This window comes from Tachypleus tridentatus, chromosome 13 (assembly GCF_004210375.1).
Source record: "Tachypleus tridentatus isolate NWPU-2018 chromosome 13, ASM421037v1, whole genome shotgun sequence".
NCBI lineage: Eukaryota > Metazoa > Arthropoda > Merostomata > Xiphosura > Limulidae > Tachypleus > Tachypleus tridentatus.
The window spans coordinates 183,572,401-183,592,603 of record NC_134837.1 but is presented as its reverse complement, the minus strand read 5'-3'; the positions used below and the strand labels follow the sequence as shown (position 1 = coordinate 183,592,603).

The 20,203-nt window shown below is 32.4% G+C and overlaps 1 protein-coding gene across 1 annotated transcript in view; it reads left to right on the top strand.

The window, feature by feature from the left end:
• Nucleotides 1-20,203, top strand: part of LOC143240650 (ubiquitin carboxyl-terminal hydrolase 4-like) — a 70,898-nt gene that overhangs the window by 3,906 nt on the left and 46,789 nt on the right. Inside the window, exons 3-11 of the mRNA XM_076483420.1 lie at nucleotides 7,810-7,976; nucleotides 9,368-9,458; nucleotides 12,261-12,406; nucleotides 12,618-12,673; nucleotides 13,409-13,492; nucleotides 16,472-16,622; nucleotides 17,547-17,720; nucleotides 18,683-18,841; nucleotides 19,096-19,320. Coding sequence (XP_076339535.1) covers nucleotides 7,810-7,976; nucleotides 9,368-9,458; nucleotides 12,261-12,406; nucleotides 12,618-12,673; nucleotides 13,409-13,492; nucleotides 16,472-16,622; nucleotides 17,547-17,720; nucleotides 18,683-18,841; nucleotides 19,096-19,320 — 1,253 coding nt within the window. The remainder of the gene's footprint in view (nucleotides 1-7,809; nucleotides 7,977-9,367; nucleotides 9,459-12,260; nucleotides 12,407-12,617; nucleotides 12,674-13,408; nucleotides 13,493-16,471; nucleotides 16,623-17,546; nucleotides 17,721-18,682; nucleotides 18,842-19,095; nucleotides 19,321-20,203) is intronic.

Sequence of the window (20,203 nt, the reverse complement as noted above, 5' to 3'; positions counted from 1 at the left end):
ATTCTATGATTTTTAACAAAACATGAATGTGTTTACAATATATTGTGGGTTATTGGCAAACACTACAAGTCTTTCATACACAAAATATTAGGTTTTTGAATCAAGTATTGAGATTTTCTCATAAAGTTTTTCTTTCAGGTTGTTGATTGTCCAACATGAGAGTAATTTTCATTTTAAGATTAAAAATATATTTTATGCATCAGAAAATTTTCAAATTATAACACTATAGACTGTACTTTGACATTATGAAACAGTGCTGCATTCAACATATCATGACACACAAAAATCAATGTTTAGGTATGTTTTTCTAGATATTTAATGTAAATATGAAGGTAAATAATGTATAGTATGAAATTTGGAATTATAATCTACAGTATGATACCCAACTTAATAACATCAGTTCATAAAATAGTTGAACAAACTTTTGAATGCATATCGACAAATGCAATGACATAGCCTTTGACCTGTTATCTGTTGAGATAGGGTTAATCTATTCCACAGTTCATTTGAATGATAATGTGTACCCTCAGGAGTTGAGCTTGGTTGATTCTCTATGTTCATTTTTAAATCTCTGATTAGAAGAGGATTCCATCTCAGCCCATGTGTCCCTCGGTGTGGATTACTGTATATGGGGAGGTCACCTCCCAGGGAAGTTTCTGTTCTATCAGTTTACTTCCTCTGGGATCTAAACATCCACCCACGTGTTTACCGTGTGTGGCAACCTGTGAAGGGGAGGAGAGGACCCTGGTGGTTGAGGGGTTCAACCCTATCACACCACTTTGGCCTTGAATTCCTGAGGACGGGCAACCTTGGGGTGGCCCCCTTGTGTCAGTCAGCTGGTCCACTCAGGCTAGGGTCAACCAAGTACCAGTGTTGGATGTTTTCAACAGGAGTTGTGGACATAATATATGATGTTTGCATTTGGGTATAATGTTCACGAAATGCTGGAGTTGCTGCAGTGTCCTTGTTTGACATTGTAGTGCATCCCCTTTGTAGGGCTCCATGGTGGGTGGAGTCAGTGTACACCAAAATTTCAGTTTCTTTATTATGGATACTCCAATTAAAAATTTTAACAAATAGGAAAAAACAGTCTATAGGTAAACGACCATGTCTTGAAGATTCTGAGCAGCAATCCTCACCATCCTTACCACCTGTTGTATGTCATTTTCTTATATTGCACTCACTTTCAGACAAACCTTTAGGGCAAATGTCTCCCTTTTTCATTTAGAAGGGACTAGAGGGACTTGCTGGCTCTCCACAGGCAGTAAAGAAGCTTCGATCTGGTGACATATTGGTGGAAACATCCACATCTCAACACAGTGAACTCCTGTTGCATTCAAAGGCTATTGGGGATATATGAATAGAGGTTACACCTCATGCTACTTTGAATTCATCACAAGGAGTTATTGTTGAGAGGGATTTGAAGAACATCCTGGAGTCAGAGATTCTTGCTGGTTTCTTCACCCAAAGAGTTTCTGCAGTGAGGCATATCTCCACTTGCAAAGATGAAATTATGGTGCCGACCAATCTGACATTTAAGTCATCACATCTGCCTGCCACCATCAAGGAAGGTTATCTTAATTGCAGAGTACGACCATACATTCCAAACCCTCTCTGATGTTTCCAGTGTCAATGGTTTGGTCATTTGGTCAGGGATGTCATGTCCCGGTTCCTTGATGTGTGCTTGTTGCAGTGGCAAGGATCATGATGCTTATGAGTGTGAAATGGACCCTCATTGCATCAATTGCAATGGCTTTCACCCATCCTACTTTCATTCTTGCCCTAAATGGTTTGAAGAAAAAGAGGTACAGTGTTTGAAAATGATTCATAACATTACCTATCCTGAGGCTCGAAAATTGCTGTCCACCACCTCATTTCGGATGTATGCTGCTGCACTTCATTTCACACCTAATGTGGGAGTGCAGACAGATCTCTCTGTGCCTCCTAAAGAATTGTTCTCCAAACAAATGAAAAGTCTTTTGACCTCCATGGTTAAAAAAGTTGATGAATCAACTCCAACACCTATCTCTATCCCTTCTATACATTCCACCAAACTCCAAGATCCACAGTAAAGAAAAAAGACATGGTCCTAAACTGAAGGGTTCTCTGCCCAATTCACCAACACACAAATAAAAATGGCCACCCTGATACAAGGTTTATGTTCTAATCTAAATGAGATCAAAACACTAATTGCTTCCTACCGTCCTGTTTGTCTCTCCTTACAGGAAACATTTCTGAAACCTGCTGATACAATCACCTTTCGGCAGTTTTATTTATACAGAAATGACAGGCTATGTGATGTACGAGTGCATGGAGGGGTGGCACTGTTGGTTGATCAGCACGTGCCTCTCCTGTCTTTGCCACTCGACACACTCTTGGTGGCCGTAGCCATCCGTGTTTTTTTGGGTCATACCATCACTGTTTGTTCTCTCTATCTGTCACCTGGAGAGACATATAATCAATAAGACCTTGATGCTTTCGTTAAATAGTTGCTGTCTCCCTTTCTAATCCTGGAGGAATTTAATGGACATCATCCCCTCTGGGGAAGTGCTGTTATTGATAGGAGGGGTTGCTCTGTAGAGCGTATGCTTTCTGATCCCAACCTTTCTCTCTTCAATACTGGTTCTTCCACTTATTTTCACGCACCTAGTCAGTCCTTTACTGCTATTGATCTCTCGGTTTCCTCCCCTTCATTATTCTCCCATTTTTCCTGGAGGGTTGACAATAACCCACTTTCCTGTTCTTTTCTACAGGAACTTTGAGTCTCTCAGGGCTGTATTTTGAGTGTCACACTTTTCAGTATGAAGATTAATGACATCACTGAACAACTCCTTACTGCTGCAAACGGGCTCTATGTTGACGATTTTCACATCTTATGTCAGTCGTTGAATATGAGGTATATTGAGTGTCAGCTATAGAATGCCCTCAATTGTTTATTGAAGTCAACCACAGCAAATGGCTTTACCTTCTCTCTCTTTAAAACCGTTTGCATGCACTTTTGCCGCCAATGGGGTATTCACTCTGATTCTGAACTCCGTACCGGTGAAGTTGTGCTGCCTGTGGTCCCTGAGACAAAGTTCTTGGGGCTTATCTTAGACCATAAGCTAACCTTTATACCACACATCATGCATCTATGGGTTAAATGTACAAGAGCACTAAACATCCTCTGTGTCCTCTCTGTCACACTACTTGGGGAGCGAATCAACATTCTATGCTAGAGATATATCTTGCTCTTATTTGATTGAAACTCGACTAGGGATTGCTGATCTATGGTTCTGCCAGATCATCAGCCTTAAAGATGCTAGACCCTATTCATCATCAAGAACATTGGCTCTGCACTGGGGCTTTCTGCACTTCCCCATTTCAGAGCTTTTTTATAGAGTCTCATAAACCTTCTTTGCACCTCTGCCATTTGCAACTGTCTTTACTATATTTATCAAAACTTCATTCCTTACCAAAGCATCCCACCTGGGGTTGTGTTTTCCTTCCTCGATGGTCCATGCTTTTTCAGACCAGATGGTCTGCCATTGCTCATTTTGGCCTTCATATTCAGGTGTAGTTAAATTAATTGGGTCTGTTCTTGGATAACATTGCCATATCCACTGGTCAGCCCATCCCACCATGGCTTCTTACAGTCCCCAAATGTGACTTATCTTTAAGTCACCTGAGAAAAGCAGACACTCCCAATTGGAAATACTGTCTGCTATTTGCTGAACATCTTTCGAACCATCCTTCCATTCCTATTTATACAGATGGTTTGAAATAAGGTGACTGTGTGGGCTCTGCCATGGTTTGTTGTGGTTCGGTGGTTGTGCACAGAATCCCCTCGCTGGCTTCTGTGTTCATGGCTGAACTGTATGCAATTTCTCTTGCCCTGGATCACATAGAAGCTAAGCAGTACTCCAACTGCACTATTTATACTGACTCGCTTAATTCTCTACTGGTCCTGGAATCGCTTCACATTAGTTCACATTTTGTTCTCGCCAATATTCAAAACTGACTATCCCATTTCTCTTTAACATCTATTTCTATCCAGTTTTTCTGGATACCAGGCCACATTGGTATTCGAGGGAACGAACTCACTGACACTGCAGCTATGTCTATCTACTCTGGCACTATCACCATTGTGCCTGTCCCATACATGGACTATGGTCCTGTATTCAAGGCTTGGCTCTGTGCCAGCTGGCAGTCAACTTGGAGTGAGCAATGCGAAAACAAGCTTTTCCAAATAAAACCCTATGTTGGACTTTGGCCATCTTGTTCCGTAAGGATCAGAAAGGGGAAGTTCTAACTAGACTACGCATTGGTCACAGTTTTTTAACTCATCTGAAACTGATGCAACAGTGTGTAGTTTGTGTAACACTCAGATCACAGTAAGCCATATTTTACTTTCTTGTCATCGTTATGATTCACAATGATGGCACCATTTTAAGCGTATTCTGTCCCAAGGTTTGTCCATAACATTAGATAGTGTTATTGGTGATGGTGACACTGTGCACCTTGGTAGTGTTTTTAGTTTTGTAAAGGCCATTCATCTTTTTAATACCATTTACATTTTGTAATATATACTTTACGCCTTTTTAATATGGCTCCATTTTAGAAAATCACAGTTCATCTAGTTCAATTTGAAATTAGAAACTGACCACAACAGTAAGTGACTCGAAACTAGGACTGGAAAGGCCAACTTCAGGTGACTGATGGTGGTTTTTGTACTTACCTGTTAGTCTTCCTGGTGAGTTATGATTATTACAGTCATGCTACAGAAAGTCCTTTACAACTTGAATCACTGTAGTTTTTCTCTTGACATTGTAAACTAGATGTAAACATTGGTTTTATGCTATTTATTTATTTTTTAACTTTGTTTTGTTTTACCTTAATTTCCTTTTATGAATTTTACTGAATTTACTTTTACCTTTTTACTGGATGTTTGGTGCAGATAGCCTAGCTACTTTGTGCCATAAAACACTAAATCAACCAACCAACCAACCAGCCCATGTGGAATGTTCCCTTATCCAACCACTTAACATTTGAATTTCCCACCCCTCAGTCTCTGAATGTTTTCTTACTCAAAGGCTGGTCAAATGTTTTTAGGTGTTAGCCCTAAGTAACAGTTAATATTCCATGAGGTCCATTTTCTTTTTTTAGTCGTTACAATTCTGAATTCTTTGCACTGGATAAACTTCTAAATGTCGTGATAGACACAATGATATGGATCTTGTGTACTTTGTTTGACATGTCTTCTGTAGAATGTCATTGTACTGCACAGACGACCTTGGAATACTTCTAGTTGTAAATATATTATGTTTTTGCATCAGGAAAGAAGTGATAGTGTTTTGTTCTTGTTGTGAACTTTTACAGATGATTGGCAGTAGTTTTTGAGGCTTATACTTAGCCCTTGTTTTTGAGTGAGGTGCCTCAGATTCTGTCTTCTGTAGCCTTTTCTTGGATGCAGACTGTTCCATTAGTAGTTATCTAAAAGACTGAACAGGCTTGACAGGCAATCTTACGACTTTCTCCAGTGACATTTTTTGTTCCAGTTGTCTTAAACCTTATTTTTCTATATACCTGATTTCAACTGTTCCTTTGGTTTTTATCAATTGTCTTTGTGTTAAATAATGCTATGTGATTAGTGGACTTTATTAATTGACTAACTGACAATCTTATTCATTGATTGTCATTGAAACAAGAAAAGAGCCATATAAAGTTTATAGTTGAGTTTTAGTACCCATGGTGGTCAGAGCACGGACAATCCATTAGTCCATACACTCAACAACAAACAAACCAAATGGTAATTTTCTGTTTAATTAATTGATTAACATGTAGTTTTTATTACTTTACATCATACTAGTCAATGTAATCTCTGTTTATAGGTAACTAATTGGCCAATTGAATTGCCCACCTCTATTATTAAAATATTTTTCTGTGACATTGTTTCATTTTATCAGTAAGATGTTTCTTTAGCTTTAATAATACCCATGATGGTCAGAGCACGGACAATCCATTAGTCCATACACTCAACAACAAACAAACCAAATGGTAATTTTCTGTTTAATTAATGGATTAACATGTAGTTTTTATTACTTTACATCATACTAGTCAATGTAATCTCTGTTTATAGGTAACTAATTGGCCAATTGAATTGCCCACCTCTATTATTAAAATATTTTTCTGTGACATTGTTTCATTTTATCAGTAAGATGTTTCTTTAGCTTTAATATTTTATTTTTTCACTTTCAGAAATGCCTTGTTACATTTAGTATCTGCAAGAAATAATTTTTTTTTAACTTGGTGTTCATCTTCTGGGGTCTTCACAAACCTTAAATAATTTGTAAATATTGGAGTCAACAGATAGATAGCAGGATAGCCTCAGTATTTGGTTAGTTTGTGTTAAATTGTATATTTAGTTTACTTTGAGTAGTAAAAGGGGAACAAGTTATAATATTCAATGATGATCATTTATTGATTAATAAAGGAAAAGATTATAAGTGTTAGTGTGTTTTCAAAATAATATTATTATTTAAATATTTTAAAATTAATATTTAGTGGCTGCTAAATTTTTACAGAAGATTAATAGGAGCTGATCTATGTGTATAAGTTGTATATCCAATAGTTTTAAAGTAATTATTTTTCATAGATTTTGTAAATAACATGTCTACTGTAACTTGAAATAAGAATTTATTAAAAACAGTTTTGTATTCAGAGAGATGTTGATAAGGTACTCAAGTATATTTGTTTATATATATATATTGTGTAAAAGTGTTATAAAAAGCTCTGTAAATGTATTAACTAACTTTAAGCAGCCTGGGTGCATGGGTACATTGCACCTATTGTATAGTTTTAACTGCTTTGCAAAAACTGGATGAAGCATTTTGAGACTTGATGAATTTTATACAAATTATGTAGCTTTGGAAAATAAATTGTATTAAGTGATATTTGTATGAATTTGGAACTTTGTCAAATTTCAAGATATTCTATTATGACTTTTTGAGAAGCACTCAGAAAGTATACCTTTGTCATTGACTTTAATCACTGGTTTTTATGCTTTCTTACCTTAAAAATTTTTTTACATGGTTTTATTTTGTAAAACTGTAAATTTTATTATTATGCTGATTTTAAAACAGTATCTGTAGTTTTATTGTGTATACAACTACTGGTATACTGTTAAAATGATACTTTTATCATTAACTTGTATATGTACTTTTCATATTTCTTTTCATTTATTTCTTTGCCCATTCAAGAAGTTATTGATAAACTCTAATTTAAACATGGTTTAACAACAGCTTCCTTGTTGGAAGTAGAAAACAAGATATTATTGAGCACAATATAAACTGTTTACTCTTACAGTGCACATTAAAATCATAAAACAAATTCTTTATAGGCTTAAAAAAAATAGGGCTGAAATTGTGGCAGAAGTTTCTTGCAAAAAATTTTTTTTTCCTTTTCTCTGTATAAGTATTTGCTGAATGTTTAAAATAACAGGAAAGCATTGTGAAGATTAATCCAAAATGAAAAGTTACATAACAAAAAATTACACTCAGAATTAAACAAATACAACATTTTAAAGTGCATTTCAACTCTGAATTTTTATATATGGAACAATAACTACTGTAATTTTTAAAATTCACCAGCACAATTTTTTCTATTCAATTGATGTGCTTCATTCTAGGCATAATAAAACCAAAGATTAATGAAAATGTAATTACTGAATGATCATAACTTTGTTTCATCTGACACAGTAGTACACTAGTTTATTTCTGGAATGGACAATAACTGCAGGTATTGATAGCATTATGACAATTTATTTTACAGATGATAAAAGTGGAGAGATAAAAGATCATTTGATTGATGAATTAGACTATGTGTTAGTACCACAGGAAGCTTGGGACCTTCTTAGTAGCTGGTATGGGACAGCCAATGGCCAGCAACCTATCGTTCGAAAAGTTGTAGAGTATGGAATGTTTGTAAAACATTGTAAGGTGTGTTGTTTGTAATTCTTTATAAAATATTGTTGTGAAGTTGGTCAGTATTTTAAAGTTCTTTGTGTAAAGTGGTGTCTCTAAAACGTTGATGTGAAAAAAAGGGTACAGTACAGTTTTATATTACTGAGTGTTAAGAGACATTTCTTAACCAGATCTAAGTGGGTCAATGTGATTTTCTTTGCTGTACGTAAAAAGGATATTAAGCATCATGTCTTGGTGACAGTTGTCATGAGTGCTTGCCATAGATTTTAACACACTTGTAGGCTTAATTTTAAATTGTTGCATTTGCAATCATTGACTAACTTCTAGGCCAATGATGTTATGCCAAAAAAGGGGCTATTTCTACATAAAATAATACTGCTGTTTATTTACATTTAATTAGATCATAGTATGAAATTGCAATTTATTGATTAATTTACTCAAAGGCAAAGTTTACACTTCTTGATGAAATTCTAAGTAAGTGCTAACTTGTAAAATGATTTTAAAACAAGTTAGGATATGTACTAACAATAACATTCTTGTAAGCCTATGAATGAAATCTGTAATGTTTTCTGAGTAAAAGACAGCTTGGTTAGTGATTTTAGCATGCCCTAAGTTTAAATGAATGACTATATCTTCATAGGAATATTAAAATAAACCAAAAGTAAGTTCACCTAACTTAGAAAATACCAAATGAACTAAAAGTGAAGGAGTTTATCATAGCAGGATTAAATCAACCATACTTAATGAGTTTATCTTCGAAATAATACAAAAACAGAGTTAAGATATCTTCAAGATAATAACTGAACTGAAACTAAATGAATTACCATAACACAACTAGATTACCAAAAAGTAAATTAAACTTTCTTAATGGCAATAAATGAAATTTGGTTAAATTATAAAGAGTTAATAATCTTTTCTAAGCAATATAAATTAACTCGCCTATACTTGATCACCTTTATAGTGGAATTGTTTTAATTGCTGAAAAAAAAAAGAATTTCCTCTGTAAAAGTGACCACAGTGTTAAAGTTAATAATGCAGTGGAATCCTCTTCACTTAATTACCTTAAGAAGTTTAAATAAACCATAAGTTCTGAAATTAATCTCAGTATTATAAAGTAAATTAACAACATTAAATAAACTAAACTTCAATAAACTAGCCTTGGTAAGGTTCACTATCATAACTACATGTAAAGACTAATCAAACAAATCAGAGATGGAGATATGCATGAAATTGTCTTGTTCAAGGAAACATTCAGTGTGAGGTTGTATAGAGAAGTATTGTTTTATTTTAAATATATATAGATATTTATATGTTTTAATTTGTAATCAAAATGTCACTTTTAAGTTTTGTAACTAGCAAGTAATATGTGGTATTTCTGTTAAATATATTTCTTCCTTGAAATTAAGGTGGAAGTGTACTTGATGGAGTTCAAGTTGTGTCAGAACAGTGACTTGGAACACTGTGTCAGCCGTAAGTTTAGTAAAGCAGATACTGTAGGTAAGTTGACTCAGTGATAAGGAGCCATTTCTTTACCGAAATATGAGTAATTTTTCTTTATTTATATCAAGTATTGAGGGAGGCAACAGGCTCAGTTGATTCATGCTTTGAAGTTGTATTCGGATGGTTGCAAGTTTGCGGCTAGTCTGAGACATACTACTGTTTCATTGAGTAAAACACTTTATATTAGCTGTTTCAATCCATCTAGTTATATGACTGATACCAGCTGTTAGCTATAATAGATTGGCATCCCTTCCAAGGATAATGTGCCATCATTATCATTCACTTTTTACATTTAAGGTGGAGTTTAGCACAACACATCTGATGTGCCATCTTTGCATTTGAGGGGGAATTTACCTCAACACATTTAAGAACCATTTACATAAAAATAGAAGCAAAAACAATGATATATTAAATTTTCTTGGCAAAACTTTTTAGGACTTTCTGACAGGTGGATGTTATTAAGGCTTTCTCACAGACATAGTGTTGCTAAAATTATATAAAGCTCAAAGAAAAAGATCTGTAGATAAAAATTCAATGTTGCAATTAGCAGGTGTTTTATGATCAGCATTATTAACATCAAATGTTTCTTGTGCAAATGAAAAAGAAAATTTTAACTCTAAACTGGTTGGAAATAAGTGAATTTATAAATTGGGTAAATTCTTCGTTCCTATTATAAATTCACTTACTTCCAATTTATTTACAGTTAAAAGGTTCTTTAATCTTTGCATAAGGAATTTTTAAAGTGGATAATACTTGTTGTTATATAATTGCTAGTTTTTGCATTGAATCTTTATTCACAAACATTCCATTCGAAGGAGCAATACAAAAGATTGGCTTAAAACTTGTAGAGGTGCAAGTTTTGTAGAATTTTGACATTAAGTCATTCATGTAAGATATGTGTCAAATCTTTTATTTCTGTCTAATTGTTTAAAAATCTTGATTTTTTCTATAATTATTTTTGTTGAAATCTTCAGGTTAGAAACAACTTGATCTAAACCTTCACACTGAAGACAAATAGTTATCACAAAAAACCAAATTTATACTTTTTTTAATCTAAAGTAGTTTATTATTAAAAGTTTTTTTTTAATTCTTTAACATTGACTGCAGTTAATTGTAGTACATGATTTTACAAAATCTAGAAGCCTTTGAAGGTTCTAAGGAGTTAAACTGTTGTCCATCAATTTAACTTAAAAATCTAAATTTGAAAACAAATATTGACTTTTATATTACTGTGCTTTTAAATAACACATAGTGTAATACTACATTTTTAGGCTTAAGCCATGCTTATTTCAGGAGAGTATTTACTAACCAAACTACATATATTCATGTAAGGGTACATTATGTAATTTTCATTCATTATTGAAGTTGTTTTGTGGGTAAGTGTGAAAACTTTTGTCAATTTCTATTCACAGTTTAAAATGTTTAAAGAACTTTGTATCTGAAAAAAGTTGTCATGTCATTTTAAGTTTTTGATGAATTCTTGTAATTAATTGAGACTTTTTAAATAATTACATCTGTTTCAGTAAAATTACGCTCTCTTTGATCTGTGAGGATTTCAGTTGATAGTACTAAAACATTTGGCCTAAGTTGTTACATTTTCCCCAAAATTACCTAACAGGATCTTGTGAAAAATATTGGATTTGCCCATAATTTTTTTATTATTGTTTTTATAAACTTTTTTGTTTCATAGCAACTAATTTTGTAAAACAGAAGTTTAAAAACAAACATATTATTTAACAGTATGAAGTGTTTGATAGCATTCACTCGTTTTTTGTATTGCCAAGTCCAATGGACAAAAATAAAAAAGGAACTTGAAGAAAAATAAAAAGACAAGGAAATGAAAATGAATGGATTTGTTTAGTGGTTAATATTTATACAGTTACATAAATTGTATTCTGTTAAAATTTTTATGGTATAGGAAACAAAATTGAAAATCCTTAAGTCCTGCATTGAAAGAAATGATTAGCATTTTTAATTCAATTTCCAAAATTTATCTTTAATCTTTCTGTTGCTTAAATCCAAATGCAAAGAAAATTAGATCATTTGGTTGCCATCAGTACTCTCTGATTGGCCCAAAGAATTCTACTTCCTGCAGCTACATACGTAAACATTGCTACCTGTTTCTCTGTGTCATGGTCATGAGTTGCACACATCTGATGGACATGGAACCTAAAACTTGATGATAAACCTTTTTGTTGCAGCTGTTGTTGTGGATGACAGTTGAGAAGAATGGACAAGATTCACCTGAAACTACAATAATGAGTTTTTATGCTTTTGTAAATTTTCTGAAAATTTACTAATTTTTTAATTCTATACTTTAGTATTTATCTTAATTAACAACCAAATGTCAGATCACTGATTAACTTATAACAGCATGCTATGTGCTTCCCCTCGGAGGTGGTGAAATTGCTGAACCTAACAGGTACCACAGTATTATATTATACATAACTTAAAATAATTTTATTCAGTTGTGCATGTGTGCTCATGATTCATATAGCTGTTGTATAACTAATACAGTTGTTATAATAATTGATGTATGTTTGATATTTTTACCCTTCTGTAGTTGTTTGTGTCTTACATTTCAACTGATAAAACTTGTGTGGTTTTTAATACCTTATGTTATCATTTTGGAATATATGCTGAAAAGATTAAAGAATCACAGATTTATGTATTTGATCACTGTTACAAGGTGTTCATAAAATTATTGCACATTTAGATAGAGCTGTTGTTATTTAAGAGTGTCTAAAATGAGGATTTCACTCGTGAAAGTATCTTAAGTTTCTTTTTATTTATTTATAGAACATATTGAAAAGGAAATGAGAGCATTATTTAATATTCCTGATAATAAAGAAACAAGACTGTGGAACCGCTACAGTAGTAACACTTATGAACATCTGAGCAACAAAGATAGTACAGTTCAGGATGCTAGTCTTTATCAGGGTCAGGTGAGGAAGAGAGAAATAAATATGACAGTATTACATTATAATTAGTGATACTTTAAATATTTATGAATTAAAAAAAATCCATCTTGTTTTCTTACAGATTGTTTTATTCTTAGGAACTAATTGTTTTAATTCACAAGTTATTTGTTCTCTATGTTCTTTAGAAAATACTATTCATGAATGTTATAATTGGACTTTTTGTTCATTAATACAGGTTCTAATTATTGAACAACAGAATGATGATGGCACTTGGCCTAAACATGTTAAGAGGTAATGTGTATGTTGTATCATAATTTGTGCACATTTTAAAAGTAGAATATCTTACTTTTGTGAAGGAAGTGAATCTTAACTGTGTGACAGTTAAAGATTTCTTGTTTATTCCAGTGACATAAATCATTCTTTGCTTGAACATTGCAGTAATTACATAAAATTATTAAAAGGGATTACAGGTGGGTTGAGTTATGATTGAATTTAATTTAGCTTTCTAAGATTTATGGTATCTTTATGTTTATATTTAGTAATTTAAAAAAAAATCTTGCCAAGAATATCCAACACTATAAAGAAAGTAAATAAGAGAGACCAAAGGGTCAAATCATATCTTGCAGTATGTACAACTGGTCTTCATAACAAAGTATACCCGTATTATGTTGTATGTTTTTCACAGAATCTTTAAGTGCAGTAACTTCATATTGGATGTGACTCACTGTGTAGGAGAAAGTTTATAATTGTTTTAAACTAATAAGCTATTGTTTTAACTGCTGTAACTAAATTTTGAAAAGTTGTGTTAAAATGTAATTTAAAATATTTATTTTACTTGGAATAAGAGATCATTTTGTGACAGATTGTTTATTAATGGTAATTACCATTATGCAAGTGAAAATGTAATTTTGAACTTATACATCTGTATTATGGTTTTAGCATATAGTTTCTGTTATATTTTGGTTTAAGATTTTTTGTGCAAATTGTTTATACACTTCTGATTCATCACAATCCTTGTTTTCTCAGTACGGGGTCAGCTTTGAGCTATTCTAACACATCTGGGATTGGAAATGCTGATAATCGTTCTTACAATAACCAAGCCAATGTAATGTAAGTCCACATGTTTTTTGTGCTTTGGTATAACTTCTGTTTGTCTTTAAAGTTTTTTCTAAAAGCTATTTTGTACTGTTTTACAATTCATAAAAATCATCCATGTGTGCTCATTAAAAGAGAGTTTATTGGATGGAATAAATGAAACTGTTGACATATCATAAGCTTACAACTGAATAATTAGTTTTGTAATTCTTTTTAACCAAATATTATACACTGGCTTTTCTTTACAAAAACTTAATTCTGTATGTTACAATTGTGCTAGCTTTAAAGTAGTGTTAATAAAATTGTGTTCACTTTTGTCTAACTTCACAGGCTTTGGTAAAGAACTCAATTGTTATTGGATATTGTGAAGTGTACTTTACAATGCTTGTAAATGTTACTTATTTTGGCTGCTAAAGGATTACTTTTATGTGGAAGAATAGTTCTGAGAACAAAGTTTTGATACTTACTTTTATGTTTTTAGAAGCTCCCAAGTTTCTGAAGTGGTGATAACTCTGTAGGCCAGTAAACACTTTTAGGTGTGGAGTGCACATCTGGATATCAGATTTCAAAATTAAAAAAAAAACATTTAATGTATTTGACAAATAAAAACTTAAAAAATGTTAAACTTGTATTTCTCTGTATATCTGTAAGTTCTGCTATAGACTAAGCATGCACTGATTTTTTGTCTTCAGAATTATTATGCTCATTCATTGGTTTATACTTGATAAGAAACTGTCATATCTGTACAATATAATTATCAGTGTTTTGCTTGTGTGATTTTCCTTCTTTCTCTAAATCTTATCAGCACATCCTCTCATTGTCACCCATTTATTATCTCGTGGCAGACGATCGAGCATCTGCTAGTGGAGCTGAGCTACAGGAAAAGTTCAAATATTGTTAGTTAGTGCATATTATAAACTGCTTGTCAGTATAGAGTAAATAAAGTGTTTGTGAGAATATTTTGTAGTTTTGTGAGAAAATGAGATATTTGGCTTGTACAGATTGGGAAATGTATAGTGGGAAGTTTAAAAAATTGGTAACAAACCACAGATTTTGATTTTTCTTTTCATACACATCCTTTTTGTTCTTGGAAATGATTTTGTATTAACTCTGTCATAAAGGGTCATGGATCGAAGGCCATGTCCATTGTATTTGTTGGCTTGTGTTCAAAATTTTATTGAACCACTATTTAATGAATTTATGCCAATAAGTTTAGTACCAAATTGTAGATTATAATTCAGATTTTAGTATTATAGATTAAAAATTATATTTTCTTAATTTAAAAGTAAATATTAAAAGAACACACCAAAATATTGTATCTCAGAATGGCTGGTATGGGTATTAACTTCAGGTTAACAAAGAGTAATCAATGAAAGTGTTAATACCCATACCAGCCATTCTGAGATACATTTTTATTTCAAGTGGGTTTCTCGTCATCAAGAATTACACCAAAATATTTATTTTTGTGAGTCACATGGTATGTTCAGTGTAATGCTGGTTAATAATTAGGTATTTGTGATGTCAAAATGTTAAGTCTATAGTCTCTTATGAATTATGCCTGGAAATTATTAATATTGACAAGCTAGAATATCAAATAAGAATCTCCAATCTTTTCTTGCTAAGATATGGTTTATGTACAAAATCAAACATTGTGGTTCTTTTTCCCAATTTTGGAAACAGTCCCTTGTATATACTTCACTATATTACATGTGAATAAACAATTGATAACTTAGAATGTCCCACAAGTGATTTTTTTAGCCAATTTTAATGTGTTAAAAGACCACCTCATTCTTTCCAACCAAGATTTTTAGGAGGAAGGTTATGTCTTTGTGTGCTTGAAATTTCATATTTTTTTGGACCTAAGTACAGCATAGTTACTAAGCTTGATAAATTTATAGTGTAATTCATAAATCCTTGGGTTATAGGTTTTTTTTTTCATCTCTATCATTCTTGAACCTATGTGTTTTTTTACATCATGAATATATTTAATACATCTACCTGACAGATCTAATCTATTCTGCTTTTTAGGATTTTTTGGTTATTCAGTTTTATATATATAAAACCTAAAACCTTTCATATCCTCCACATTCAACATTTCTTATGGCTTAGCAATCGAGTACAAATACCTTAGTTAGAAAAGATAATTGTTTGCTTAACTTTTTTATTTACTGTTCTGTATTTTAAGAAAAATGAGTACAATAATTTATTTCTAAATAGTAGTAAGCTATATACATATATATTGTATAATAATTGAAAAGTGACAGTATATTACAAAATGGGTGTCTGCTAAAACACACCCAAGAAAGAGTCATTTGACAAAGACTAAAGGTCAGTTTCATATTATTGGCTATGGTAATTTGAGTGCATGTGTGAGCCAAGCATGATGGGAAGGACAATATAATAAGAATAATAAATATATAACGTTATAAGACTTAAGAGACTAAATATTTGTATTTTTGTGTTACAATTTGTGGTCATTCTTGAATTTTATTAATTATTTCTATTGTAAGAAGGAAAAAATATCAAAGGATGTCAGTATTACCTCACACACTGGTCTGGAAAGGTTTAACACTTGTGAAGCTTGTTCACATTGTTATAATTTTTACTGTATAATAGAATACTTAATGTTTCATTATGTAAGATTTGCTGTGATAGTTTAATGCTGTGTGAAGGTTGAACTGTGTCTTGAACTTTTATCTTCTCTGCACTTTTGTACTAGTACATGTATGCCCCTAATCTTTTATGTATTTAATATAGAGATGAAATAAAACCCTACCTATAACCTGTTTTCAAAAGGTCCACCTTTCTTTTTCAGTCTGTCCCCAAAGGAGAAAAGTCCATCTTTCATAAATCCTTGGGTTATAGGTTTTTTTTTTCATCTCTATCATTCTTGAACCTATGTGTTTTTTTACATCATGAATATATTTAATACATCTACCTGACAGATCTAATCTATTCTGCTTTGATGTATGTGTACTTCATTCTTTCTCACAGAGCAACTCAGAGCTATGGATCAGTTAGTGGAGGTTATTCAAACAACACCTATAATTATGATTACCATAGTGGAGGGATGGGAAATGTACAGCCTGGACTCTGTGGTTTAAGTAACTTAGGAAACACATGTTTCATGAATGCAGCATTGCAGGTTAGTTACTATTGTTTTGTGTAATATCTGCAAACAAATAACATTTATAAAATATTTAACTTTCTTTGAAATTCAACTTTGTTTTTCTTGTTTCTTTTCCAACTTTTGTTTGGCCAAACTCTGTATGGGGTATGATTTTAGGTCTTTAATACATTCACTCTTCTTGGTTCTGATTCTCCACAAAAGTAGTTTCATGGTATGTTTTTTGCAGTGCATTTGGAAGTAATAGAAAAATTAATCAGGAAAAAAAAGGTAAGCTATTTGTAAGTCGAGGATTGAAAAAGTTGCACAATAATGTGAGTGCATTCCCTTTATTTTTGGTAAATAAGCACAAAAATATAGTTGGATAAAGCAGGATAATTCCACTCTTGTTAAATAGTTAGTGACAGCTGTACCTGAAACAGATATTTAATCTGCCTGTTGAAGTCATTTGTAAATCAACTTTATATCGCATGTTAGGAGCTTGAGAAGCACATTTCAAGAAATGTGATCCAGAATTTCTAAGTGACCATTTCTGTGGTCAGTAAAGGATTGTGTCTTTTTAAAATAAGTTTATCTGGCATCCCAAAGTGGCCATCTCAACAGTCACTAAGAGAATCTACTCTGAAATAGAGTTGTTCTCACATCCCAGTGTGGTTTCAGTTTTGTTATCTGGTAATTTTAGTTGCATTTTATTGTTCTTTGAAGAAGATAACATATTGTTAAAAGTTTTATCACAAGTTTTATTGTTTTTGTAACGGGTAGTTATAATAGATTACAATACAAATTGGTGATTGTTGTCACATTACAACCAAGAAATTGGTTCCTAGAGATCTTAAACCTTCCAAGTAAAATATAAACTGTATATGTAATTTCAACAGTTTTATTTGACAAAAAGGTTCTTCACCTTAATGAAGTTTGTTTTGTTTCTTTGGTTTATTACAGTGTATGAGTAACACCTCTCTTCTTACTGAGTACTTCCTAGATGATAGATACTGGGATGAACTGAATGTGGAAAATCCTCTTGGTATGAAGGGAGAAATTGCTAGGTCATATGGGGAGGTTATTAAAACCATTTGGTCTGGCCAATACACTTACACCATACCTAGAAGTTTCAAGGTAAACATCTTTATATATTTTTATTTCTTGTTTTGGGGCAGTCTTACCTCATTCCATATGAATGTAGTATTTAGGATTGATTTAGCTGTCAAGTAGAATCATTAAAAAAATTATCTGATAGTGAGATTACTGAAGTTGTTCCAAAAAATTTCATGATGCAAACAGTTTAATCATAATATTCTAATTTTATTATAAACAAAAATTATGCTTGTGTCTATTCACACTTACTTTTATTAGTCACTTAAATGTGACCTGGCATGGCCAGGTGGTTAAGGCACTCGACTCGTAATCTGAGGGTCACAGGTTCGGATACCTGTCATTCCAAACATGCTTGCCTTTTCAGTTGTGGAGACATTATAATGTGGTAGTCAATCCCACTATTTGTTTGTAAAAGAGTAGCTCAAGAGTTGGCAGTGAGTAGTGAAGACTAACTGCCTTCCCTCTAGTCTTACACTGTAAAATTAGGAACGGCTTGTGCAGATAGCCCTCGTGTAGCTTTGGTGCAATTCAAAACAAACCAAACCAGTATTTTATAAAAATATTCAAATGGCCTGTGCACACACACACACACACACACACACAAATAAATAAAAGGATCACAACATTAACATAACTGTATAATAAATAATTTATTAAAAACTAGGACCAGCCCTAAAAATACTATGTTTCAGTGTGCTTACAATACTGCTGACTTCTAAAGATGATGATGTGAGAACAAACAAGAAAAGATTGTCTTTTTATGGCTGGTTCCTGTTGCTAATAAATTATTCATTATGCAGTTATTTGAATGTTGTATTCCTTTTATCTGTATACAGCATTTTCACATTCAAAGGTTTGCTTTTCAGTATTTAAACACCAAGAAAAACTAGGGACAGGATACTTGGTAATTAAATCGAATTGTACTTGAGAAAAATTACTGTAGTTTCATTGCAGTGGAAAATGAAAAAGTGACTGTTTTGTAGATGATGGTTGGAAGGTTTGCTCCTCAGTTTTCTGGGTATCAGCAACAAGACTGTCAAGAACTTATGGCTTTTCTGTTGGATGGATTGCATGAAGACTTAAATCGTGTTAAAAAGAAACCCTACGTAGAACTGAAAGAAGCTGAAGGAAGACGTGACGAGGTACATTATACATCATTGGAAGTGAGATTAACACCACTTTGATGATATTAGTTTAACAGTTACTGTTATAATATTATATGAATCTTTATAGCATTAAAAACTGAGGTAAAATAATTATTTGTATGGTTAATTGTAAACCTTCCAGTAATGTGAACATTTCTCCTACAGCATTACATTGAGGAATAATTAATTTATAATACATCTCAACACATTATTAGCTTTGCTTCACATTATTTATCATTTGTCATTATTAGGTTGTAGCTAAAGAGGCTTGGGAGAACTACCAAAAGAGGAACAACTCTATCATTGTAGACATATTCCATGGACTTCTTAAGTCTACACTTGTTTGTCCTGACTGTACCAAAGTATCTGTCACTTTTGATCCTTTCTGTTACCTGTCTCTACCATTACCAGTCAAAAAAGAAAGACAAATTGGAGTTTTTCTTGTTCCGCTGGATTCCACTAGAAGGCCGATACAAGTAAGAATGAAATATTTTTCAAAGGAATGGTGATTGAAAAGAATTGTTTAATACTTCTTTCTTCCTTGTGCATGCATTGTAAGCATGAAATTGTACTTTGATAATAAAACGGGATAGTTGGAATGTGCAAGATTTAATAATAATGCAGAATAATAATCCAGTAATCAGCACTGGAAAGAGTGAATTATTAATTTTGTTTCCATGATGTAAAAGAATGAATTATTTATTGAAAACAAAAATATCCAACAAAAAACAAGTATATTTTATAATTTTTTTCTTATTTTAAAAATTTTTGAAATAATCCAAGTTATCAATAGAACAAGTTATGAAATGTATCAGTGTGTATATATATATATATATATATTTACTAGTTTATTATAACTAAAAATGAGCTGAAATAAAAATAATGCACTAATTGAAAGGATCCCAAGGTATAAGCTATAATGTGGGATAATTGTATTTTTCATCTTTTTCTTATTCTCATTTAAACTTGAGAGAGCAGTCACCTTCCCACAACTTTCTACAGGCAGTGAAGGGTGATATAATTGTTTTTGGGTGTTGTGGGCTTGAGCACCCACATCTCGCTCTCCTAATTTCTAAATTTCTAATCTTATGTGAAACTAGTGGATTTGAGGTTAAGACTGATAGACAGTGTATGCCCACCGCAATGTGGGTCTTACTTCTTCAGTCATCTCCAAAAACCATGATACATTTTATAATCCCACACTGTAGCTTGTACTATAGGATCCTTTTTATAAATATGCAGCATATTGTGTTTCATGTTAAGGCAGTTTGTTTATGGCTTAAAAATTTATGGTTCTAATATATATGTCACTCTGTTATATCCTAGGTTTTTTAATAGCATTTGGTAATGCTCAATTTG